Below are 27,730 nucleotides of genomic sequence, written 5' to 3'. Positions count from 1 at the left end.
TGAAACCAGTTTGAATTTAAATCAAAGTGAGTGTTCAATATCTACTTTTTTAATTTGGATACAAAATTGAGGCTCATGGAAGAGCGAGGTGAGAGTGAGTACAAATTAAATTTACTAATGGGGGAGTAGTGGGCCACAGTGAACCAAAAAGCAAGGGAATAATTCATCAGGAACATAGCGGAGACAGGAGGAGAATAATTCAGAAAATAGTTGTAAAATGTCAGAATGTTCTTTAAATTTTTTAGACTATCCATTGGTGAGTCTTTTCTCTGTCCTGAGTCAAGCAATCCAATCGAGCAAGTGGATCAAAACTGCTCTACACGGTGAAATTGATCGAACTCTCCCAATGTGTTGTTTATGCATTGATGTTGTACTTCTGCGGATCACTTAAAACGTCCTTGTTTGGGACAAAATCAACGGATCACATCACAGCTCAGTGTTTTTCAATACAACACAATGAGCTATTGATGGGTCATTGATTGGACATAACAATCAGGCCAAAATCATACATGTTATGATTTGATTTCAACAGTTATTAAAAAAAAAACCAGGATAATTGAACAAAGAGATTGTTTCAGAGGAGTGGCGTGGAGTGGAGTGCAAATCCTGGACACAAATTTTATTCAAAGTAAACGAATGAAAAAGATATTTTGACATTTGAATTACTGTTCTGCCAAATTGGTCCACTTTCTTATCCTCTAATAAGTACATGGAGTAATTTCTACCTATTTTACTGTGATCGAGGTTCATCCATCTGCAGCTTTAAATGGAAGGGTACATTCATTGTGGGGTTCATACCAATAATACACCAGCAGGGATGAATCATACCCAGAACACAATGACATGGTATTTGTTCACCATCAAAGCACCAAATATATATTAAAAAAATACGTCCAGATAAAAGTCTACTGTTATTTAATTTGAAATGCTGCATTCCAAGAGAAGCTGAGACTAATTGTTGATAAAAGCTAGTGCTGAAACAATTACATACCATTAACTCTAGTTACCACTCACCCTATTTCTTAAATGTGAACCTGATATTCAATTGGAACAGTTCAAAGCTTTAAACTTGACCCCATGCATTGAGTTATCTGACACTGTGAATTCACCCTCACCCCCTCGTACCTCCACCCCCAACCGCCCCACACACTCACGATCCTTACCATGTGGTACAGTCCATACATGACTTTCAAAATGACATATGAATGCTAACGAAGCCTTTCACTCATGTGCTGTGTGCGTGTTTTCAGTGACCCATTTCTGCTCGTCCGGCACTTTTAATCTGCCGTTGCTAACATGTAATCTGCAAGTGAAAGTATTTTTCACATAATTTTCAGCACTTAAATGGAAGATTGGCGATATCAAAATGGTTAACCATAATTGTTGAGTTCCTGGATGCAAATCGGACTCACACTAATATGTGAATACGAGAACTATCCATGGATGAGACTGAGAGATGTGATTTTTTTTTTCCCCTATAATTTCCTGTTAATACAAGCGAACAGCCGAAGTGGATACACAAGACACACACACACACACACACACACACACACACACACACACACACACACACACACACACACACACACACACACACACACACACACACTTCTTTTAGCAATAAATGCAAAAATCTAGTGTAATTTCTCTTGTGGCCCCGGAACCCCGGAACCACAATGTATTTATAACAGCCGTCACACTCCCAAAGCTCATACTCCTTCCCTCCTCCCAACATGATTAATAGTAAATATCATCATTTAAAACTTACCCCGTACATTCACAAGTCCCGGATATGTCATTCCCATTGGTGTTCAGAAGCAGCCAATATAGACACACAAGCTTTGTGTATTTTCATGTCGCAAAGATGTCCTTTGCCAAAGAGGTGGTGACCGTTACCTGGTAATGATGCACAGCATTGTTTTACCAATTGTAGACATCCATTAAATATATCACCAAGCCTGCCGTATTCACGGGAGCCATTCCCACAAGACAAAAGGTGCATTCACTGGTAGCGATCCATCGAGGTTTGTGTAGCACCCACCAGTCTCTCTGGCCTTGCACTAGCTCACATGGTCAGGAGTTTGCTGTATTAGCAGCTGTCCATTCGGTGATCTGAGAAAGTTCTCCAAATATTTTGTTGTGCAGAGGCACAGCCCTTTCTCTCAGATATTTTTCCAAGTATTTTCAGAAGCTTGTGAGCTGTATTCGGTAACAGTCTTCATCTTGCACACACAATATACTTTTTATGGTGCTCTGAGGCTCGCAATTTCTAAGGGTTTCTGCTCATGCACACTGAGCATTCCAGGGTGGATCATGTAATTTTGAAAGTCTCGTATTCGGGAGGAATTGGTCTGTGCTGCATTTTCATAAATAATGTTCAGTGCTCATCCCAAGTTGCCCTGAGAGCATAGAGCATTAAGCCACCGTTTGTGGACTGGTGTTAAATGCACACAATACGAGATGGGACAGACAGATTACCCTGCTCTAAATATCATTTTAAAAAGACAGGTGGGATTTCAGAATACAATAGTGAAATGGTAATTTTCCTGAGACTAGCTTGGTTTATAGTTGTTTCGAAAAAAGCATTTATCCAAACTCTCTTCAAATTGGCAGCCATCTCATTTGGACCATCTCTCTCCATCCCACCTCTTCCCTTGTTCCTCCCTTTCTTTGTCTTCTCATTCTATCTACCTTCTTTTTCTTTTTCTTTTTCTTCCTCCTCTTTTCCTCCTCTTATGTTTGCTCCTCTTCCTCTTCCTCTCCACCAACACGTCACTCATGACATTTCACCTTGAGTAATATGCACATCTCTGTCCAATTGGCCTTTCCAATTTCCGGTTTGGCAATGATGACATAATTTGTAGAAGCCTCTTTTCACCAACCCCTCCTCGATTTCCTTTCTCTTTTGCTCCGACGAAGTATAAGGCCTGAAACTTCAGCTTTTCTTCTCTCGATGGCAGATCAATCTCCAATTTAGGTATTTTTTTTCCTATTTCTTTTGACTTCTTTTACCGTCCACACAGATCGCTAATTTGGTGCTAAGATTAGCGATTACATTCTTTCTTTGCAGATGAAACAGCTCAGCAAATATGATATTTGTCTTCCTTTCTGCAGGGTACCTTTGTGTTGAAACCTGACCAGATGCAGGTATGTGCAATGTTTTCCACAGTCACTGATAATAGTCCTCCAGTGGACAGGTTATTCATCCCATTGTTTATTCACACATATGCCACACTTGTCATTTTTGCAGACCCTCAACCCTTTACTTATTGTCGTGTTCATCCCTATTTTTGACTTTGGAGTTTATCCTCTTATCAACAAATGTGGCATCAATTTCACGTAAGTCAGCCCGACCATACTCGTGAGTCTTACTATGTGTGTCTCCTGCAGCAGTTCATTGATGGAAGTACTATTAGTGATTGTAACAATAATAGAAGTCACCAAAAAGGCTTTGTTACCTCTAACAGTCTGTGTGTGTGCGTGTGTGTGTGTGTGTGTGTGTGTGTGTGTGTGTGTGTGTGTGTGTGTGTGTGTGTGTGTGTGTGAGAGAGAGAGAGAGAGAGAGAGAGAGAGAGAGAGAGAGAGAGAGAGAGAGAGAGAGAGAGAGAGAGAGAGAGAGAGAGAGAGAGAGAGAGAGAGAGAGAGAGAGAGAGAGAGAGAGAGAGAGAGAGAGAGAGAGAGAGAGAGAGAGAGAGAGAGAGAGAGAGAGAGAGAGAGAGAGAGAGAGAAATATATGTATATATATATATATATATATATATATATATATATATATATATATATATATATATATATATGTATATATATATATATATATATAGATCATTGAATTATTGCCACTGACGCATTGTATTACTGCTCAGGTAAACCAAAAAGAGGTGCTTCAATGTATGATTCCATTGTAATATTGAAATGAAGATGCATAAGTCAAGGATTTGATATATAGAGAGATTAAATGTTTGGCAGGCCTCATGCTAATACTTGTCTATTGTTTTATTGATGGAAGGAGTGCGGTGGCAGGATAGCTAGTTCAGTTGGTGGTATACTCATAATTTGAATTGCATCATCTGTGTTTGTGTTTGAATTTCAATGAAAAAGAATTGAGCTAAAAACAGCTATTCTACATTGTGGCCTTAAAGTGACTTTACCCCGTTTTAAAACTATTTAACATAAAGGTTTTATTGTGCAGTACTTACAAGAAATAATTAATCAGTCATTGTATCTATGCACTCCATCATTTTACTTGCACCACTGTACTTGTTGCCTAGTCTTCTTCAACATGTTGTGTCGCATTTGTGGAGTCATCTTTGTGAAATAGGTCACGACTGCAGCAAACCATTCTTCAATTGTCCTCCACTGGTTTGTCAACACTTTCTCCTTGATAAAGCTCCACAAAGAGTTGTGTGGAGTCTTTACAAAGACTATGTGGTGGCCACGGTAGAGGAGCTGGTGATGCTCGTGATCCGAGTCCAATCCATCATTGAAGGAATGTTTCATTGAGATAGTTCCAAACGTGCAAAGCAAAATGTACCGGTGTGCCATCTTGTTGAATAAACCAGACACTTTCAGCTATTCCCACAGTAACAAGTCATAGTCAGGTCAGGTATGGGAGCATGTGCCAGAACAGCACGTCGCTGCGTCCACTTTCCGCCGGTACTCCAGGGGCCTCCGTCTGGCCATCCCCCAGGCAGATGCTAGGCCCATCCCCATCTCCTTGAGATGATGGTCAACCTGTTGCAACCATGAGGCACGTGGTCGACCCACTGGCCTCCTCCACTCATGAGACTCCCTCGCTGAGAGAATCTGGTGAGCAGGATCAGAGTCAGGAAAACGAGCCACATGTCCATACAGCCGCAACTGACGCTCACGGACTATGCAGGTAACAAATCTCATCCGAGTCTCTCTCAGCAACCGCTCGTTGGACACAAAATCCGACCAGCGATAGCCAAGGATTCTCCGAAGAGACCTGGTACCAAAGGAATTAAGTCTCCGTCTCAGATCCTTGGTCAGAGTCCAAGTCTCGCACCCATAGAGCAAGACTGGAAGTACCAAGGACCTGAAGACTCGGACTTTCGTCCTCCCGCACAGGTACCGGCAGCGCCACACCCCATGATCCAGTGAGTCCATGACTCCCCAGGCCCGACCCAGACGTCCATTGACCTCTGACTCGCAGCCAGCAGAGACATGAATATCACTGCCAAGGTAAGTGAATCTCTCCACGACCTCAACATCCTCACCACAAACAGACACAGACAGGACAGCAGCATCCAAGATGTCACCGAAAGCCTGGATCTTAGTTTTGACCCAAGAAACCCGTAATCCCAACGGCTCCGACTCCTCATTCAGCACCTCGAGGGCCCCCAAGAGGATGTTTAAAGTCTCCGCAAAGATGACTGCATCATCTGCAAAGTCAAGGTCCGAGATCTTGACATTCCCAAATGACGCACCGCAACTTGATCTCTCCGACATCCTCCTAGAATCCAGTCCATACAAGTGCTGAAAAGTGTGGGGAGCAAGTACACATCCCTGACGAACTCCAGTAACAACTGGAAATAAGTCAGAGATGGTACCACCACACTTCACAGCACTCTCAGTACCAGAGTAGAGTTCAGACATCAGATCGATCAGTTTTGGTGGCACCCCACGAAGACCAAGAATCCTCCAGAGGACGTCCCGATTCACTGAATCGAACGCTTTACAGAGATCAACATAGGCTGCAAGCAGCCCCTGCCGAAACTCTCGTCCGCGTTCGGTGAGGACACGAAGTGCAAGGATACGGTCAATCGTTGACCTCTTTGGTGTAAAGCCTGACTGCTCTGGACGCTGGTGCTCAAGCAGATGATGGCGAACCCTATCGAGAATTATCCGAGCAAAGACCTTGCCCGGCACTGAGAGCAGCGTCACCCCTCGGTAGTTGTTGCAGTCTTGGCGATCACCCTTCCCTTTCCAGAGAGGGACAACAAGGCCCCTCTTCCAGTCAGTTGGGATGATGCCTGTGTTCCAGGCAGAGCACAAAACTGCATGCAACGACACGAGTGCAGCATTTCCACCAGCCTTGAGAAGTTCGGCATGGATGCCACAGATCCCTGGAGCTTTGCCCCGTTTCAACTGGTTCACCGCAGCCCGTGTTTCCACAAGCGTAGGTGGACCACAGTTGATTCGAGGGTCAGCAACAGGGATTGTAACACCCTTGACGTCCAACTCGACAGTTGGGGGATCAGCCTGGTACAACCGCTCAAAGTAACCGGCCCAGCGGGCCTTCACTTCAGACTCCTCTGTCAAGAGCCTACCACTCTCTCCTCGAACTGTAGTGCTCCGAGGGATGGGCTTGGATGAACGTAATGCGCGAGTTCCCCTGTAAGCGGGACGAGAATCACCTGTCCACAGGTGATGCTCTACCCCCTCACAGATTCCTCGCACATAGGCCTCCTTGTCCACCCTCAGTGCACGTACAGTTTTACGCCTCAGCTCCCTGAACAGCTCAGCTCTGCCATTCAGCCTGGCCCTGCGACTCTGGTCAATGGTATCCAGTGTCCCTTGAGAGACAAAATTCTTCTTTGCCCTGCGGTGAGCTCCAAGGCATCCACCGGCAACATCAAGGACGGTGGTCTTGAAGGCGCTCCACAACTCTTCAGGACCCCCCAAAGCACCCAGACCCCCAAGTGTCCACTCAGCCTGTTTGCAAACTCCTCAGCTACTCTCTCATCCCTGAGCTTGGCAACATCCAGCCTCGGCTGGGATGGTACCATTCTCCAGGATTTAAGGTGCAGCTTTAGAGTTGCTACAACAAGCCTGTGGTCAGTATTGAGGAACTGAGCACTCCGGTAGACCCTGCAGTTCTGGATCATCCTCCAACGACCGTCAATGAGGACATGGTCAATCTCCTTTGCCACACCGCCAGCGTTGGAATACCAAGTCCAGCGATGAGCTTGTGGGCGCTGAAACCATGAACCAGCCACCCTAAGTCCATGACTTCTTGCAAAGTCAAGGAACTTAGTGCTATTCTGGTTCATAGTTCCTGACCCATGGGGACCAACACACACCTCATAACCGTCCCTATCAGTTCCAGTCGATGCATTGAAATCCCCCAAGACTAGAAGTGTATCTCGTCTGGGGCACTGATCAACCACAGACTCGAGTGTGGCGTAGAATGCATCCTTCACGGTGAGATCACTCGCCTCAGTCGGAGCATAAACAGAGACCAGGGAAATGACACCTAAGGAGTGACGAATCCTTAATCTCATAATACGCTCGTTGACCGGTGTTACCTCAATTATCATTGGGGTCAGCTTATTGGACACAGCTACAGCAACTCCTTGGGTATGGTAACCATCAGAGTGACCAGACCAATAGTAGGTGTAACCACCCACCATTATCTCGCCGCAATCCGGTCTCCGAACCTCAGAGAGAGCTGCAATCCCGATGTCCAAACGCTTGAGCTCAGATGATAACAGAGACAGGTGATCATCCTCTCTTAGGGATAGGACATTCCAGGCACCCACCCGAAGGGACCGCCTCAGGTTAACCCAAGGAGACCGCCGTCTGGTGGACGACACCTCAGCACCACTCCGACACACTCTCCCGCAATCTGACCCAGGGATGTTACCCCGTGGTTTCCCTCCCATCAACGATTGGGGGTCCCGAAGGCTTTGCCCCAATCCCGTCATCCGGTGAGCTGCCCTGCGAAGGGAAGCTGCACAGGAGGTACTCCCACGGAGTGGGTTTTCAGATTTTTTTGCGTTTTTGCGTTTTGCGGAATGAAGGGTTTTACGGTGGCCGGAGTGCAAATCCTGCCACCAACCTCCTAATAAGAAGTGACCCCAACTGCAGGAGGACGTCCGCAGACACAGTTGGGCACTAGATATGGATGGCCGTTGGCTCACAAGGAGCTCCTCTGCCCTTTGACAGGTTTTGTTTTTAATCCTGCTGGTGTCCATATCCAAACACCCTCCTCACCAGAAAACCTGGTGGGGGAGACGGTTTAGTCGCCGACAACCCGACCATGGAACAGGTTAGTACAGGTTTACATGGTACCTGTAGCAGGTCACAGATCGAACCTGACCTGACAAGTCAAGTCATAGTACCAGCCAGTTTCTTAACATGTGCTCACAGAATACACCATTTACTGGTCCATCAAAAAATATAGGGAGCAAATAAACGTCCTGAGGTCATTCCTACCCATATCATGTGTGAAGGATGATGCTCCAACTCCAAGATGAAATGTGGATTTTTCTTCGACCAGAACATCACATTTCATGCCCATGAGCTTTGATAGATGGCACATTCATTTTATATACAACATTTTTTTCCCTCGAGACAGAGCAGTCGGGAAGGTGTCAAGCAAGACATCGCATGATGCTCAGTGCCGATCCATGTTGGCATCACTCAGTTCATTCACAAATGATAGACGCCAGGGTTTCAACTGAAGATGTCTTTTCATGTGAGTTTGCATCATGGCCCATGGAAGGCAAAGTTCACCGACTGTCTTTCTTACAGACTTTCTCGGCGACCGGTCAACTGACGCCAACACAGAAGCACACGTGTTTCTTCTTGTTACCTTCTTGTTTCACTGTGCTTCTAGTCCTTCACACTTCCTGTTCCAAATGCTCGTTTCCCCCACTTTAACAATGCCTGCTTTGGAGGAGAATGTTTTCAAAAGCCTTCCGCAAAAGCTATCTGCACTTGAGCACTTAAACCTGTCTGTGGCCTTTCATGCATTCGAACACAAGCAATCAACTGCTCTTTGACACTGTAACAACTTGTGTCTGCCATGCCATCTAATTTCCTACTGATTCCCACATCAGTGAGTCAGTGTTGCCGCATATCACAGTGGAGGATATTGAGGGGAATGGAAGGAGATGCAAGAAATTTAGCAGTGGTAAAGTGACTTTCAGGCTACGCTGTAGTATGTTGCTGACAGTAATCATGGCCATCCTGTAAATTTAGGAAAAAAACAATTCTGTGTTTATGTGTATAAAGTGAACCCTTAACTATCGCAGTTTTGACCAATTGTGGGAATCCTCTTTATGCACTGATTTAGTTGCCGTGGGGCTTAATTTCAACCAATCATGGTTTTTGAGCTGAATCGTGATGGTTATTTCGCACTACGAGCCTTTTGTTGTTTCTCGAGCACCCTTAATAATGGTGCTGAAGCGTAAAGCGATGGACAAAAGTGTTTATTTTATTTTATTTATTTCCTGGTTCAGGAGCTGCAGAATGATTGATTAAAAAACAGATACATCGAGAGATTACAAAGGGAAATGACTTAAGAGATACACAGGGGAGTAATGGTGGGGATTTGGACACGTGTGACAGAAGGGAACTGCATGGTTAAATTGCTTCAACACAGGAGGGGACTTCATCGCAAAACCGATATATATATATATATATATATATATATATATATATATATATATATATATATATATATATATATATATATATATATATATGTTTTTTTTAAGGTTTTTTTTACATGTTTATTACCTCTGCCACCGAAGGTGAAGGAGGTTATGTTTTCACCACTTTCTGTCTGTGTTTGTTTGTTTGTGTGCATGATATCTCAAAGTTGTGGACGGATCCGAAAAAAATATTTTGTGGAGAGGTTCAGTGTGTGACAAGGATGAACTGATTAGATTTTGGTGAAGACCCAGATCCGAATCTGGATCCGGCTACGAGAATTTTTTAAGTGATTCTTCACCATTGAGAGAGAGCCAAAAACGATATATAGCAAGATTTTTTTTTCAATGCATTGGGCCCGATATGTTCTCGTGGTTCACACATTATGTGCCAAATGTGTGCCCTCTACCGAGCGCCCTTCTGATATCAATTGTGATAACGAGAACACATTTGCTACAAACGCGAAGTCTATAGTACCCCATCGCAAATCCCCACTTAAAGCAAAGTTGAAAGATGGCAAAATGTTCCAGCAGGAATGACCCAATATCAAATTTTGAGTTAAAAAAAACAATGTTGTTTTGACCCCTCTTACCCCAAGTACCCACCCTCGTCCCTCTACGGCAGTGGTTCTCAACTTTTTTTGACTACCGCCCCCTTCTGCCCTCTTTGACCAGCCCAATGCCCCCTTGTCCTATCGTTCGTGGTCGGACACCCAGTGGGCAATAGGATAGTCCGAATTTATGTAGATAGGAAGCAAAAATAACAGAAGCCAAATATTTTCTGAATAATATTTTACTTTATTTTACTTTACTTTTCCTTTACTTTTCTATTTTATTTTGCACTACCTACAATGTTTCAGCAGAACAGGTCCAGGTGAGGAAAACTGGGAATCTGTTATCACAGGCCCAAATACCGTTAGTGTGAAGGGTGGGCCTGCTGACTCGCTGCGAGATTACGAACGTCTGGCTCCATCTCAGTGAGGTAGAGACACAGATACATAGGGGAATAATGGTGGAGATTTGGACATGTGTTTTGGTGAAGGCCATGTTTGGCAGGTTTGGCAGGTCAGAATTGTCACTGTACCAATGACAGCTTGGTAATGTCAAGGCCGTTTCGATACTTGGTCAGCAGCACCATCACGACGCTGAACCCTCTTTCAACGAGGTATGATGTGGGGAACGCCATCAGCAGCAGTTCTGCCTCTGTCCACATTGCGGGGTATTCGCCCCGCTCCAGAATCCAGAATTTGCCGTATTCACGCTGCGAGAATCTTGCCTTCGCCTCATCATCATTCCACAAGTTGATAATTTCGTCTTGTAATTCGCGCTTCACATCTCGAATGTCACATTTGAATGGGTTGATCACCCATGCTGGCACCGACACTTCTAGTATGTCTCTGAAACGCTGCTCCATATCTCCACGAATCTTCTCAAGGTGATTGCAATAAACGAGCAGCTCTTCATCAGAAACAGCAGTTTCCTTTGCCAACCGGGGAAAGTGGTACTTATCTCTGCGGCTGAGGGTTTCCCTGTGCAGAGTCGCCTTGGTTACCAACGCGCCGATCACTTTCTTTGCTTTACTCAGTGTCATATGGTCACCCTGGAGTTGTTTGTTGACATCATTCAGCATACTGAATATGTCCGCAAGGTAAGCCACATCATGCTCAATCACATTCACTTTCTCTGATAACTCTGTATCAATTTCTGACAGAAACTCGACCACTGTTGAGAAGAGGGCATGGAAACAGGTCAAACAAATGTCTTTGGATAACCATTGAACTTCGGTATGCAACAAGACTCTCTCGAATGGTTCATCATTCTCCTGGCAAAGCTGACGAAACAGCCGATCATGCAGAGATGACACCTTGATTTTATTCACTGCTTTGATTACTATTTGGAGTGATGTATGAAGTCTGGTGCTGAGAGCTTTTGCTACAAGATGCTGGCGGTGCACGACACAGTGGATGGCGAACACGGACGGTACCTGGTTCTTCAGAAGCGCAATAAAACCACGCTGGCGGCCAACCATCGCTGGTGCCCCGTCCGTCGCTCAAGCGAGAATGTTCTCCATCGGTATGTTCTTATCAGTAAAGTACTTCTCCAACGTTTGGAAGATGGAAGAACCCTTTGTATCGGTCTGGAGAGTGCGGGCAAACAACAATTCTTCCACCATTTCCTGATCAGGAATGAAGCGAACGTAGCAGAGTAACAGAGCTTCACTGTCACGCAAAGTGGACTCATCCAGCTGGATGGAAAAATGTGTGCTTCTCAGCTCACAACACAGCTTATCTTCTATATCTGATGACATTTCATTAATCCGCCTGGCCATGGAATCATTGCTGAGCGCAATCGACGAGAGAACTGGATATGGATCCTGGCCCATAACAGTTTTTATCACTTCCCCAACAGCCGGTTTGATCAACTGTTCACCGATTGAATACGGTTTTCCAGATCTGGCGATGAGCAATGACAGCTTATACGATGCTTCCAGTCCTTTATCCACGAGCTTTTGGCTGGCTTTGAACATTGTCGTTATCGTGGATCGCTTCTCAAATTTCTCTTTCACGATTGGAAATAGCTGACCTCTGCGCAAGCCTTATCACTGTGCTTTTTACTCAGGTGCTCGCTCAGTCGAGATGGTTTCATTGCTTCATTGGACAGCGTGATACCACACAACAAACACATCGGTAACTGCGTGTTCATCAGGGATGGAATGAATCCATACTTGATGTATTCAACAGAATACTGACGACACTTTTTCTTTGAGGCCAACATCTTGAAGCCGACCGGACGTGAAGCTTTTTTGAATAACGAAATCACTACACCAAGAGGTCCAAAGACTAACACCAGTGATAAGGCCAAACAATAATTATATATTTCTGGTCTCTGGTCAGCGCACGCATCGATTTTCACCCTGCGCGTCAAAAAAAAATTTTCTTCACATTTCCAACGATAGCTACAACAGCATGCGCCTAAAACACAATTCCGCGCCGCCTCTGTACTCGCGCATCACTGGGAATTGCGCTGCCAGATCATAACACATGTATATGGTATTCACACCATGTGTGTTAAAAAAAAAACACTGACTTGCATTGTTGGTAAACAAGTCTGTAATATGCTTGAAGAACTTAATGATTTTCAGAATAAATACATTTTAAAATGTGTTCATTATTTACAAAAAGGCCTACCTGTCCCATTGCCTGTCTTTAATTTCTCTCTGGACGGCGCCACAGCAAATGAGGAGGACCGCAATGGGCATTGTATGGCCAATTTGCCGAATGGCGCCGGGTAACCTGTTCAGACTGCAGCAAGCTCAATGAGCGTTCCAAATCGCCGCTGCTCCTCCAAATCGCCAGTGCCCCCCAAATCATTGCCAGCGCCCCCTATCACTAATGGAGTCTGGAGCGCCCCCCTGAAAGTTCCCAGCGCCCACTGGGGTCGGTAGGGACCACTTTGAGAACCACTACTCTAGGGCATGAACCGGGGGTAAAATCCCCAAAAATCTCTACGTATTTCCTACGTCCACCAATGTTGATTGCATCTAGTTTTATTTACAAAAATGTTTAAAATGTGCCCATAATTAATGTTTTTTTTGCATTTGACCTTTTCACCACGCCTTACCATGGGGGCGAGGCCAAAAATTGTACTGCTCTCACACCATTCTTGCCATGTGGTTATCATAACTACCAAGTTTGATGAATTTCATTTTGATAGAGCTTGCGTGACGGACGGACACACACACAGACAGTACAGAGCCAATTGGTAATATCTCCTCGTTTGTTTTTAAAGCACGTTGATAATAACATGCTATGCCACAATGAATCCTGTTCTGAACTTGAGAGTGACTGTGGGTGGCAGGAGGATTGTTTCTGTCAGTTTTATATTTTCGTGTATTTATGATCCCATTGTTTCCATCATTTCACCTCACCATGCTATGCACTGTGAGATTCAGAAAGCAAATACCAAGACCTCATGGTATCCACGGAGTGGTGCCTTGAGGGCAGTCAAGTTATGTCACACTGAAGACCAATAATTGTGCTGCAATTCAATCACAATGTCATTTGGTATACTTACCTCGATATTTCCTGAAAAACCTTCCGAGTACCATTAGGACAAAAACAAAAAAACTTGTGCAGGTAGAAACACTGTGAAAAATGGCTCCGTACTCATTTTTCAATGCATCGACGGTCTCCCAAGTGGCCATCAAGTTTTAAGGTTTTATTATGAGCTTTGAAGAGTGCAGACTCTTGAAAAGTCAATGGTACTGTGTTTCCATTTCTTCACCTGTGGGATACACAAGTACGCCGGACGCTTCTTCAGAAACAGCCAATTCTTCTTTGTTCGAATCAGAACGATCACTTCACTATCATTTCATCCATGATTTCCATTTCAGCACTATCAGCACCTGTCACCCTCGTAGTCGTCAATCTGCAACAAGTAGGTATAGACAACAACAGATGGCATCGAAACATGTACGTATATGGATATATATATATATATATATATATATATATATATATATATATATATATATATATATATATATATATATATATATATATATATATATATATATATATGAGCCTGGTGTTGGCGCAGTGGTTAGGGCAGCGGCTTGGGATCCAAGAGGTCCTGAGTTCAAGCCCCGTTGGGCCACTGAATTAATACACCAGGGGGTTGACTCAGCCTGTCATCCTTCCGAGGTCGGTGAAATGAGTACCAGTATACTGGGCTGGTGTATACCCCGGTTAAAATAGGTGTACCTTATCCCTGTGTCGTAAGAGGTGACCAGGGTTGCGTCAGGAAGGGCATCCGGCGTAAAACATGTGCCAAATCACTATGCGGATCATACGGATGATCCGCTGTGGCGACCCCTCACGGGAGCAGCCGAAAGAAGAAGGAGAAGATATATATATATATATATATATATATATATATATATATATATATATATATATATATATATATATATATATATATATATATATATATATATATATATATATATATATATATATATATATATATATAAAGTCATGTGCCACTTAACGACGGGATACGTTCTGAGAAATGCGTCATTAAAGGCCCGGTCACACCTTGACGTTTTAGCCAGCGATGGCAACGTATTAAAATGTATCTAAAACGCTGGCTTACGTTGAACTTTTGATGTTTTTTTTTTAAAGATTCGGACGTATTCATAGCGACTTGGTCTTATGTATAACGCATTGGTAACGGACACAGAATGTTTCGTTGTGTTATAGATAACTTATACCAACGAATGCTGAACCTGTTGTCGGCCTACACAACCGATGCCCAACGATAGTCTAACTTAGGCATAGCGCGTTGCACGCATCGCCGACGATGTCGTGACGTAGCCTATTAAAAGGCTGACGCACAACGATTCGAATCATAACTGCCGTAGAAATGGAAGTGTCAACATCGCGGTCACACCTTGGCGATCTTGCCAGCGTATGCCGACCTAAGAAAAATGTGTCTAAAACGTTGGGGCACGTCAAATACGGTATGAGTAAGTTTGGTATACATGAGTACAATGCTAAAGTACGCTATCATACGTCGTAGTAAGTAGAGTACGTCAAGAAATTTTAAACATGTTCAAAATTTTACGACGTACTCTGTGTATGACACACGTTCCGCATGCGATGGGGATAAGTTTTACACACGATATGTGGACGCTTACACACATCCACAAAGGCTACTTATAAGCTACTCATAAGTCGAAACACGTCGCGGTAATGTCTTTTTTACGCGAAACTTATTTCTAACTTATGTTTGACGTGCTTTGAACCAATTCTTTACGTAGTCCCAACACACATCGACGTATGTAGACGTATTCCAATGACGTCTTCCGGTCGACAAAAAAAAAAAATTAACGTGTTTCTAGCTTACAACTGCCATATAAAGACGTGTTCCCAGCGGTTTTGGGAATTGGTATATAAAAATGCTGCTCATAAAAGGGGAACCCAACAGTGTTTTCGAGTCCTTTTTTGAGTCGATGTCCATGTCAGCAGTAACAGTATCAGTATCAGTATCAGTATTAGTATTAGTATTAGTAGTAGTTTGTTCATGTTGGCAGTAGTAGGTGAGTGTGAGGGGGAGGGTGTGGGTTATGATGGATCGTCCTTGCGTTTAACGATTTAACGATTTAAATGATAAACTCAACGATTTAAATGGCTGGATCTCCACTATTGAAAGTAGACGCTTGCGCTCAACAATTGGATTTTTTTACACTCAACGACTTTTAAACGGTACCACTCAGCTATTTTCATTGTTTACAATGAACGATTTAAATTGCTGTCACTCGCCTTTGTTTTTTGACGCTGGGGTTTGGAAATTTGAAGCGTTTCTTCTGAACGTGTAAAAACGCTCAAACTCGACTATTTTAAATAGACGCTGCCGATGGACAATTGGAATCATAGCCAAGCTAGACATCGAAGTGTGAAAATCCTCGTCATGCCGAAGAAAAGTTTGAAGAATGCTGCAAATAAGTGTCCTGGCCATGGCCGTGGACGCTGACGCAAGGACGATCCATTATACCGACGTCTTTCAGCCTATGAGTAACTTAAAAGTAACGTCTGTCGATGTGTGGCAACGATCGCGTAACGTGCCAACAACACGTTAATCATAGGTTAGAAATAAGTTTCGGGTACGCTAAACATTACCTCAGCGTGTCTCAACTTATGATTAACTTACAAGTAGCATGTGTTGACGTCTGTCAACGATCGCAGACCGTGCATGCAACTTGTGGCCAGCGTAGCGGAATGTGTGAGTCATACGCCGGCATATGTCGTGAAATTTCAAGCATGAAAAAATTTGAGGACAACCAAAGAGTACAACGTTTAAAGTCAACGTACAATGATGTATGGCAGTGTTTTTCAGCGTGCTCTCAATGTTATCAAAACTTACCCATAACGTATTCAACGTGTGCCTGCGTTATAGAAAAAAAATTCAAAAATCGGCATACGTTGGCTAAAACGTCAAGGTGTGACCGGGCCTTAAGCGATGTCGTCAATGTGTAAACATCATAGAGTGTACTGACACAAACCTAGATGGTATAGCCTTCTACACACCTCGACTATATGGGATAGCCTATTGCTCCTCGGCTTCAAACCTGTACAGCATGTTACTGTACTGAATACTGTAGGCAATTGCAACACACATCCAAGATTGACTCAAGACGCGTTAGTTTTACCTTTGTGCTGTTCATGACAGCAATGTATGTTGTTAGCAGCTGCTTACAATCTTCTCTCACATCGATAATAGAAAGGTGAATAAATAGCGTTTGGATTTTATAAATAATCATTGCATCAATGTTATAATTTACAAATGAAGAAACGAGCACCTGTCAGTTGTGTGATATATTTTCAGAACAGTGCAAATGTTGGAACAGTGCGAACGCTGATTTTCTTGAATCCCGATTAAGCGCGACCCCACTTTTTTTTCGCGATGACATTTTATGGACCTCAACGATCCCGTTACAATGGGGCCACACTGTAGTTATTATCATTATCAAGTATTATGTACTGTACATAATTCTATGTGCTATACTTTACATTTCTATGACTGGCAGCACTATGACATCACTGGGCGATAGGAATTTTTCAGCTGCATTATAATCTTATGGGTCCACCGTCGTATATGTGGTCCATCGTTGACCGAAATGTCATAATGCGGCGCATGATTGTGTATGTATGTATATATATATATATATATATATATATATATATATATATATATATATATATATATATATATATATACACACATATATACACATACACACAGTGGGCTGCAAAAGTAGGTATACAGTAATGAAAAACAAAACGTGCGCCCATAACGTATTTTATTGATTATACAAGCATATCTATAATAACATACCATAAATTGGTATGTTATTATAATCTTTACTGTATACCTACTTTTGCAGCCCCCTGTGATATATATATATATATTTTTTTGTTACGAATTTCGCCCGCCCGGCGTGCGATTGGCCGCGTAACTCTAATCGCAAGCGCGTCGCCCACCGGACGGACAATTCAGTCGTGACCCTCTCGGAACAACGCCGGGAGCTAGTCATGGGTGGGTCTTTCGACCTCACCACAATCGTGCCAATCGGCCACCCGCGCAGGATAGGGTTGTTCGCCAAACTCGACCTACGTAAGTACCTCCGCGGGTAGTTAACCGGGTGATCGTACCTCGCCGCAGGTCAACCGAGGACATGAACCGCTTAAGCGGTCCATTCCGTTCTTCAGTGATAACCGACCAGTGTTATCGCTGACATCGACGGACGTGATTATTTACCGGGTATAAAAACCTCTCCACTAATTATTCCACGAGGTAAGGTGGCACTTTCAAGGAAGGAAAGGACGCAACGACGGGTTACAGTTCAACACGCACATTCATTACACTACACAAGTATTTACAACAATCATGCACGTATGTACAGGCAAATAGAAGCAAAATAATACGACCGACTAAAGCAATGTACAAGCACTTAATCAGTTTTACTTGTCGGACCGGCGCCACAAACATACATACAAAAGCCCAAAGAAAAGAAGAACCTCCCTTGTTGCAGCCGGTGAACCGTCTCCGGCACTCTCCGTGTCCGCTCTCGCAGGTCCACCTCAGGCTGCCTGTGGCGCCCTCCGTCCGCGTCTCCCACCAATAGGCCTCGCCGGTCACGAGCGCGGGAATGAACGAGGAGGAAGGGAACGCGAGTTGGTTTGTGGATCAACCGTCACGAGGAGAGAGCATACGGGAGGACCAAAGAGATATCCAAGAGGAAGGAACGCATACACCAGGAGGGTGAATATACTGATTCTGGCTCACTTTTCCCCATGTCAATGAATGGGGTATTTTCAGCGATTCATTTTTTTCCCCTAAAAAGTAAACCCCCTTTTTATCCCAAGGTATATTTATTTGTCTCCCCTTTTAACCAAGGGACACTTTTTTTCAAATAACCAATGCAATAAGATAAAGATTTGTTCAAGTAGTAATGTGATTTGTTAAAGGTGATTCTAAAGAAATATCTGAAACATGTAAGCCGAGGGACACTCTTTTTCAAATAACCAATGCATATTGTTTCGCTCACTCATTGAACCTATAAAGATTTGTTCATTCTCAAATTCCTTCAATAGTTTAATTTTCTTTGCACAATAATCCCCATCTAAAATATTTAAAAACAAAACATTTGAATCTTTATATTTTTTAAGATACCCCTTTTGTGCCATTACGAAATGATAAACTTCTCTTAATGCTCTTGTTTGACCACCTCCTGAGCCACATATCATTTTGAGATTATAGTAAATTGTTTTTTCATTGTTCAATTGATAACCATCAAAGTTTTCAGTCCATTGAAGGATATTTATTTTTTTTCTTTACATCCTCTAACTTACTAGTTTTTAAATTGATTCGCTTATTTGTTTTATTTACCTTTGTTTTAGTTATTTTTTCAACAAGACTTATTTGATATTTTTCACATTCATTATGTTTTCCATTTATATACAAAGACTGAGATTTTCTCCACTATTAAGTTTTTTTTTCTCTTCTTCCAATTCCGTCTTTTAAGGCTTTCAGGTTTGATGACGTAGAAAGGGGGAGTAAGAACTTTCTTGATAGGTTTAGATCCCAAAGAGTGGTAGCATTTCAAGTCTCCAAAATAAATGCAACTTTCCAAGTCTCCAAGGTCTTACCACATTCCTGTTGAGTTTCCAAGATACGTATCACATTGTGAGTTATCAAGCCAGAACCCACATTTCAAGTCTCCAAAAATATAACCATCTATCCAAGACTCCAAGGTATAATCACAATTTTCCAGAAATATTGTGGGTTTCGGTGATAGATCTCACATAGTACAACTGTGGATCTCAAGGAAAACTCCATTTTCCCAATTTTATGGGTTTCAGTGATAGATCTCACATAGTATAACTGTGGATAATCAAGGAAAACTCCATTTTTCAAAATGTCTGAAATTTGTGAGTCTCCAAGGTAAAACTTGTATTCTGGCTCATCAAGGTATAACTTGTTCAGTGGGTATTGTCTTAATAACTCACAATGAGTACTATTGTTGCAAAACTCTTTTTCAGGATTTTGCTGGTCTCCAAGGTATAACTCTTTGGTTGGGTCATCAAGGTCGAGCTCGTTCTGTGGGTCTTGGTCGCTCATAAGGTCTTCAACCAAGCCAACAATTTCGCCCCAAGTTGTAGCAAAAGCAGTATTTTCATTTCGTATTTCAGATACAATTTTCTGTGAGAGAAAATAATAATGTATTAATTAAGTGATTTAATTATTAAATGAGTATGCTTCAATCAAACTTTGAAAATAGGAAAATAAAATCTTACCTCAATGGATAAGAGGTTTGAATCCAGTTCATCAACTTGAAGGTTTAGTTCCATACAAGTATTCGATCTCCAGGCAAGCACACAGCACACCATTGCCAGCAAAAAAAAATGTTTAAAATGGAGCCTGGGCTTGAGGCTTTTATAGGGAAAGACTGGTGGGTGTGGTTTCCTTTGGAAATTCCCTGGGCAAGCCCAGGCAAATTTTTCAAAAGCATAACATTCTAGAATTTTCTGGTGATTTCTTTGTGAGTCAGAGATGAACTGGAAATGATGTAAGATAAGGTGGGGCTAAGCAAAAGTGGGCGGGGTTTAGGAACACTGGGCGTGGCTATGAAAATACCTCATGAAAGTCGGCGGGGCTTAGGGAAAAGTGGGCAGGGCTTAGCAAAATGGGCGTGGCTTACCAAAATCTTATGGAAGTGGGTGGGGCTTAGGCAAAAGTGGGTGGGGCTTAACAAAAATAACCTGTGGCTCAGGAGGTGGTCAAACAAGAGCATTAAGAGAAGTTTATCATTTTGTAATGGCACAAAAGGGGTATCTTAAAAAATATAAAGATTCAAATGTTTTGTTTTTAAATATTTTAGATGGGGATTATTGTGCAAAGAAAATTAAACTATTGAAGGAATTTGAGAATGAACAAATCTTTATAGGTTCAATGAGTGAGCTAAACAATATGCATTGGTTATTTGAAAAAGAGTGTCCCTCGGCTTACATGTTTCAGATATTTCTTTAGAATAACCTTTAACAAATCACATTACTACTTTACTACTTGAACAAATCTTTATCTTATTGCATTGATTATTTGAAAAAAGTGTCCCTCGGTAAAAAGGGGAGACAAATAAATATACCTTGGGATAAAAGGGGGTTTACTTTTTAGGGGAAAAAAAATGAATCGCTGAAAATCCCCCATTCATTTACATGGGGAAAAGTGAGCCAGAATCAGAATATTCACCCTACTTACACCAAGGGGCGAAGAAGAGAAGAGCAGAGAAGAGAAGAGAAGAGAGCGCGCCCCGCCTGTGTCCGTCCTTTATGGAGCGGGGCTCCGCCCTTCGCTCCGCCCCGTTTCGGGCTCCACCCCCCTTCAGGGAGCCTCCCAAAAAGGGGCGTTCCTCACCCCTGATCGCGTCACACCACGCATCCACCAATCGGGAGCGAGCTGCCCCACCCCTCCCCTTCACACCAAGCACGGGGAAAAATGGCGGGAAAAAACCCCACAGGCTTCACAAGTGGTTTTGTTCTGCCAATCCTTTTCGGACGGTTTCCGTGGTGCGGAAACCGTCTTACCGTGGTCCGCGGAGGATGGCGTTCGTAAGCGGGCGTAGTGGCGAAGATGGTGGTGATTGTTGTGGGGGTGTTGTGAGCGTGGTGGGCATTGTGGCGTGGTTGGTGGCGGTTGTTGTTTGCGTGGAGGTTTGTGGCAATGGTGGCTCAAAATAACGATAGATAAAGAAAAACGGCTAACGAAAGCATCGCAGCCCGAATGAATCACACATTTTCCCTCTAAACAACGGGTGTGGGCTAAGGACACATGAAATTATCGATATATCTCACCTGAGGACCCTTTATGGTGTATTGTGAATTTCCATAGCTGTAACACTACCCCCTCCCCTTTTTCAGACTTGTCCCGAGTCATCGAATTTTCGTGTGCCATCATGTGTAGTTCTCCCCTAGTATGTTTTATCTTCGGATCCCTGAGTGCAACATTCAGTGTATTCGTGTCCCCAAAATAAATAACCTCTGGGCTGAGTAACTAACTAAACAAACCCACTCATTCAGATTACTTAAATAAATTGCCGGTGCTAAGACTTACATGCCGGGGGCGCACTCATATACAATACACATTACACGACTTAACAACTTAACCTTTCAAATCTTACATGAAACCATGGCCCAGGATCAATGCACTCTGCAAAGAGAAAAGCAGTTAGCAGGGAGCCAGGCTGCTCGCACGCAGTGTCTGGCTCAGGCAATGCAGGTGACAGGGAACGTGGCTGGCTGCTCAAACGCAGTCCAGAACCTCCCCCTTTTAACATGGACACAGTGAACATAACGGCGCATGAGCTGCGCAAACGCAGTCTCCGTGCCAGCTCAAGTGGCACACGCAATGAACACAACAGATGTATTGATGGATGGATGAATGGATGGATGGAAACAAAGAACGGTGCACGGGCCGCCACTGCAGGCCCGTGTTGTAGCTGCCAACAGTGCAGTCCTCGCGGCTTGCGCAATGATCATGGCGCACATGGCAATGAACCAAAAATGGGGGGGGAGGGAATGCAAAAGAGAACGGGGGCAAAAGATGACGAGGGCAGTCGGCATGGGCCAAGGCAAAGGCAGGCAGGCAAGGCGTGGCATGACAAGGCTGCTGTAGCAAACACAGCCGGCAGACGGTCCGACCGGCACAGGCCTTGCAGTAAACACAAGCAGACGATCCGGCCGGCACAGGCCTTGCAGCAAACAGCCAGCCGATGAAGTTGGCCAGCCTCTTGCCTTGAAATGGAGGTCAGTGGAGGGAGTGCGGTGGTGCATTCCACTCGGAAGGTGGGCTCGGACCAACCTACTGTCTCCCTCCCAACCTATCACCTTTGCCTGTCTCTGTCCATACCCACCCCCTTAATTTGTCAAAACCCAATTTAGCCTCAACTTATTTTTTTGTTGTTTTTATTTTCACTTCCCCACTATAAATCGTCCCCTAACCCCCTTTACTGTCTTTGTTCGGCTAACCTATCGTGTCCTAGCCTACTCCCAACCCCTACGTTCCCTTCCTGGAGGGGAATAAGGGAGAGCTAGCGTCCTGTGTCGAGGCCCAACTCAAGCCTCAAGATGGCCTCCTCGGAGTTCAGCGATCTTTACCCAAAGTGAGTCCAGTGGCCCACAACGAGAGCGAAGGGATGGATGGTGCGGAGGGGTACACTTCCTAATCTACCCTAACCATTCAACTTTTAATCTACCCCGGGGCTTTCAACAAGTGCCTCTCGCTTAATCTATCAGTTCTAACAACCAATATTCCCATCGCCTGTGTTGGTGTCCTCTCAAATTTCGGGCCATGCCCCCCAATTTTCGTCCCGTGCCCTCACACGGTCTCACGGCTGGGACGCGTGGCTCCCTTGGCAGGAACTACCCTCTGCCGATTCCCCAACGATGGCACCCCCGGGCATTACACTGCCTCCAAGCCTACCAGCTCCCTAAACACCGGGGAGTGCCCTCCATGGTGACTCCCCTGAAACGCTCACATGGCAGGCTGGCTTCCCGGGCCCCTTTCCGAGGGTCACCCGTGCCCACGACACTGCCCATGCTGCCAATGGCGCCCCGGGCCCCCGCATAATGCGGGCGCACCCGTGCCCAATATGCTATCCCAGCCCCCCATGGGCCCTTGGCCTACCACGGCCGACTAGCCCGGTGCCCGGAGTACCCACTCAGCGATACTCACCGTTCGTAGCCACGCTCTCAGCCCGTCAACAGGGCCCCTGCACCCTTCCAAACAGATTTCGAGCCTACTTCCCCACCAACTACAAAACGACTTCCATTTTGTCAATTTGACTAACCCAGCTAACTCACATTACTCTGACCCCGGGGTCCCTTGGGCACGAGTCACTCCTCCCCCCCAATCACTCATCGCACCATGCATACCACATTCACTCCATTCACTCAGGCCCGCTGGCCTCACTCACTCATCATGTTTCAATCCACTCTACTCTTCAACACTCCATCGCTGAACTTAGCCATTCTGCTTGCTAAATCCCTCAACTATCTCATGCTCCCGTGTCATCCCTTACACTACAGCACGTTCCTTTTAACACTACGTAGCTAAGCTACATCCCCTCTACACACTCACAGTCTGTCACTGTCCTCAAATCCTCAAAATGTCATTTCCCATCCTAAATCTCAACTAAAATCCCTCCACCTAATCCATTCCACGGACCCCATGAGGACTTACCCCTGCCCCATGAAGCTGGTCTCACTAACACTAACCCTTCCCCCTAACTAGTTGTTATCCTGTGCCCGGCAGGGGGGTCTTCCACCCCTTGCCCAGGGAATCCTGTTCACTCGAAAGCGAGGCTTGCTTTTTTTTTTTCTTCGCGCAGCACCAGCGTGGCAACTCGCAACCTGTGCTTTCTCCCCATGACGTCATGGCAGCTGTTCACACACCTCGTCCCTCTTGGATGGTACCATCCGGCAGGGACTTCCCTCCTGCCGGATTCCAACCCTACATGCAACCATGACATCACCCTGTGCATCAAAAAAGCAAGCCTCGCGTTTCGAGGGGTTCCCCACATGAACACATGTGCTCTGCCCGTTGGAGCTTAACACAAGCTCGTGTGGAGAACCCGTCCGGTCCAAATCGGTCATCCAGCCTAGCTTTTGTCCATCGCGGGATCGGCAACATTCACCGCGGGCGTTTCCGGACCGGGTTTCACTCCCGCAAGCGCGCACGTGGCGGTCTCGTGCGAAGCACGGCCCGAACCTCGCGCTCGCTGCAGTGTAAACCCGGCGCGGTTCCCAATGCAGCTACGGCCGCTACCCGGCCTTTGTCCCTCTGTCGCCGTCGTCGTCTCCATTTGACCCACGCACACCTGCGTGTCACGACGCTCATACACCACTCCATTACGCTCACACCGGGAAATGCGGCTGCATGTTCGCTCAAGCCCACCGTCATCTCCCTTACACACAGCGACCTCACACATGCTGTCCCTCTCACACTCGGCCGCTCACTCACTCGTGCCATTTCTTCACACACACCATACCACTCACACGCGCGGCGTGTCACTCATACCTGGGGTATCATCCATACACGGGGTCTCATCCACACACGGGGTCTCTGTCACCCCCTGGTCGCTCTCACACACGTCCTTGCACCCACGCTATGTGCGTGTTGCAGCACACATTTCGCCACACTTGTAAACACACACCTTGACACCACACACACTGGGACCACACTCGTAACCACACTGGGGATTTGTGCCACCCCAAGGGTTTCCGGGCCCTCCATACCCCCCAAGCTCTCCGTGCACTCATCCACAGCACTCGCCCCTTCAACCTCGCTCGGCACGACCGGACCCGCCTGGTCGTGATCTGCCTCAAGGGAGCATAGCATCTCCCTCCGTTCCCGAAGGAGGCTATCCAGCTGCTCGCACCGGGTCCCAACACGTTCCGCGAGCTCGCCCCCATTATTCTCCACTACCTCCGTGTGTGTGCACTCGTCCTTAACCCCGTCTCATCACCCTCTATCTCCCATGTCTCTATTTGCATTTCTGTCACCTCCTGGCTATTAGTTTCTTACTGGATCTTCGTCTCTGTTTCCTCCTTCCTTCTATTTAATTCAGTCTCGACTCGGTCTATCTCCCGTGTCTCTGGCAATACTTCTACCTCCTTCGTTGTCTCTGTTACTTCCCTCGTCTCCATTTTCAGGGTTTGCCCTAATCGTTGTTTCATCTGACGAGTGATGCCAATTTAGTCCCGCACCACTAATGTTCCTCCCTGTGGTGATGTCACACATCCCACATTATTACGCTGTTCCATTTCCTCGCTCCTTTTGAGTTCTCTTTCCGGAGTTTTTCGATCTCCGTGGACTCAATTTTTGCTCTCCCCTCGAGCTGGTTAATTTCAAACTCGTATAGTTTTTGTTTTCTTTCCCACTGTTCCTCATGCTTTTCAGCCTCCAACCTCATCGTTTCTTTCACTTGGCTAAGTTATTTTTCCTGTTTCGTTCGTTGTTTTTTCATTATATCTGCGAACTTCAACCTTGCTTTCTTTTTCAATTTCTTTCACCCCCTGTCCCTCATTCTCCAATTTCATAGTTTCCTTCAATTGGTTAACCTCAATTTCATGTTCTTGTTGTTTTCTATTCCACTGTTCCTCTCGTTCTTCCTTCTCCAATCTCGTTGTCTCCTTCAATTGACTGATTTCTCCTTCCTGCTTCATTCCTTGCTCCTTCACTTTCTCCTCATACTCCAACCTATTTTTTTCCTTTTGTCGTTCAGTTTCAAATTCATACTCTTTCAGTTTTCTATTCCACTGTCTTTCTTGTTCCTCATTCTGCAACCTCGTTATTTCCTTCAATTGGCTGATTTCCTTCTCCTGTCTCATTCGTTCTTCTTTCATAACTCTTTCTTGTATCTCATTCTTTAATCTGGCCTTGGCTTCCAGCTGTTCGATCTGTACAGTGTGGTTCCTTAACGTTTCATTCTCTGCTGTCGTTCTTTCTTCTCTCACCATCCTCAACTCGTTTTGTAATTCCATCTCTTTGTTTTGGTGTTTCTGTAACTCAGAAGCTTTCTCTTCGAATTCCGTCCTCATCTCCGCACACTCCGACCTTGCTTTGGCTTCCAACTCTTTGATCTGTTTAGTGTGGTCCCTTAACGTTTCATTTTCCCTTTTCGTTCTTTCTTTTTTCAACTTCCTCAGCTCGTTTTGTAATTCCCTCTCTTTGTTTTGGTGTTCACGTAACTCAGAAATTTTTTCCCATTTTTCCCTTCCGGCCTCCTCATCTCTTTTGCATGCTTCCTCCCACAATTTGTTCATTTCCTCACCGTATCTCTCTATGTCTTCCTGCCATTCCTTTCCTATTTTTATCTTCCGTTCTCGGCATTCTCTTTCCTGATTGCCTGTTCTTATCTCTTCCTTCAGTTGTTCCAACTCCCCATCGTGTTCACATTTTTTCTCTTCCAACTGTATTTCCCTCACTCTCCCCTCTAGTTCTTTGAACCACCTTGCCCCCTCCAATATTTTTTTCCATTAGTTGTTTTATTTCCAAATCGTGCTCCTTTTGTTTCTTTTCGAGCTCGTTTTTCCATTCTTCCTCCATTTGTTTCCGAAGCCCGCCGATGTCCGCGTGCCTCGCCTGCCTCGCCCACGTGGCTTGAAACAGTTGTTGGGAGCACTCGCCTCGTGTCGTGCCATTCGTTGCGCTACAACTAGCGGCCCGCTCACTCCTCGTGCCGCGCTGAAGTGCGGCCGCGCCGCCATCTTGCGACTCCGTTTGCCGGCAAAGTTCGTGCTCAGTAAATGAGGGTGAGCTCCCCTACGGATTGTAATTAGTGGTGGCGTTATAAAAAGAACCATCCTGGGCCATGGATTCTACATTACTACACATACCTAATACCCCCGGCTCCCGCTCGCCTTGAAATGCCATCTTATTTCTCATAAGGAATTAATTTAGCTTTGCTCCTAATTTGGGGGGGACGGGGGGTTGCTTCGCACACCCCTGGTCCGATCCCCGTAAATTTAGTTGGAGACCGAGGTGGATTCGAATCCCACACTCCTGTACACCACTGTTACGAATTTCGCCTGCCCGGCATGCGATCGGCTGCGTAACTCTAATCGCAACCGCATCGCCCACCGAACGGACAATTCAGTCGTGACCCTCTCGGAACAACGCCGGGAGCTAGTCACGGGTGGGTCTTTCGACCTCACCACAATCGTGCCAATTGGCAACCCGCACAGGTTAGGGTTGTTCGCCAAACTCGACCTACCTAATTACCTGCGCGGGTAGTTAACCGGGCGATTGTACCTCGCCGCAGGTCAGCCGAGGACACGAACCGCTTAAGCGGTCCGTTCCGTTCTTCAGTGATAACCGAGCGGTGTTATCGCTGACCTCGACAGACGTGATTATTTACCGGGTATTCAAACCCTCCACTAATTATTCCACGAGGTAAGGTGGCACTTTCAACGAAAGAAAGGACGCAACGACGGGATACAGTTCAACACGCACATTTATTATACTACACAGGTATTTACAACAATCATGCACGTATGTACAGGCAAATAGAAGCAAAAGTAATACGACCGACGAAAGCAATGTACAAGCACTTAATCAGTTTTACTTCTCGGATTGGCGCCACAAACACACATACAGAAGCCCAAAGAAAAGAAGAACCTCCCTTCTTGCGGCCGGTGAACCGTCTCCGGCACTCTCCTTGTCCGCTCTCGCCGGTCCACCTCAGGCCGCCTGCAGCGCCCTTCATCCGCGTC

The 27,730-nt window shown here is 45.1% G+C and overlaps 1 protein-coding gene across 3 annotated transcripts in view; it reads left to right on the top strand.

The window, feature by feature from the left end:
• LOC147022160 (solute carrier family 15 member 2-like) overlaps positions 1-27,730 on the top strand; it is a 315,727-nt gene that overhangs the window by 118,231 nt on the left and 169,766 nt on the right. For all 3 annotated transcript variants that reach the window (XR_015061088.1, XM_085892805.1, XM_085892804.1), the window contains 2 exons: positions 3,115-3,147; positions 3,251-3,339. Coding sequence is in view for 2 of the 3 variants with exons in the window: in XM_085892805.1 (XP_085748931.1) it covers positions 3,115-3,147; positions 3,251-3,339 (122 nt within the window). In the remaining variant the exon portion in view is untranslated. The remainder of the gene's footprint in view (positions 1-3,114; positions 3,148-3,250; positions 3,340-27,730) is intronic.

This window comes from Eptatretus burgeri, chromosome 8 (genome assembly GCF_056783735.1).
Source record: "Eptatretus burgeri isolate ZD-2024b chromosome 8, Ebu_testis_v1, whole genome shotgun sequence".
NCBI classification, from domain to species: domain Eukaryota; kingdom Metazoa; phylum Chordata; class Myxini; order Myxiniformes; family Myxinidae; genus Eptatretus; species Eptatretus burgeri.
This window is presented reverse-complemented; position numbering and strand designations above follow the sequence as displayed.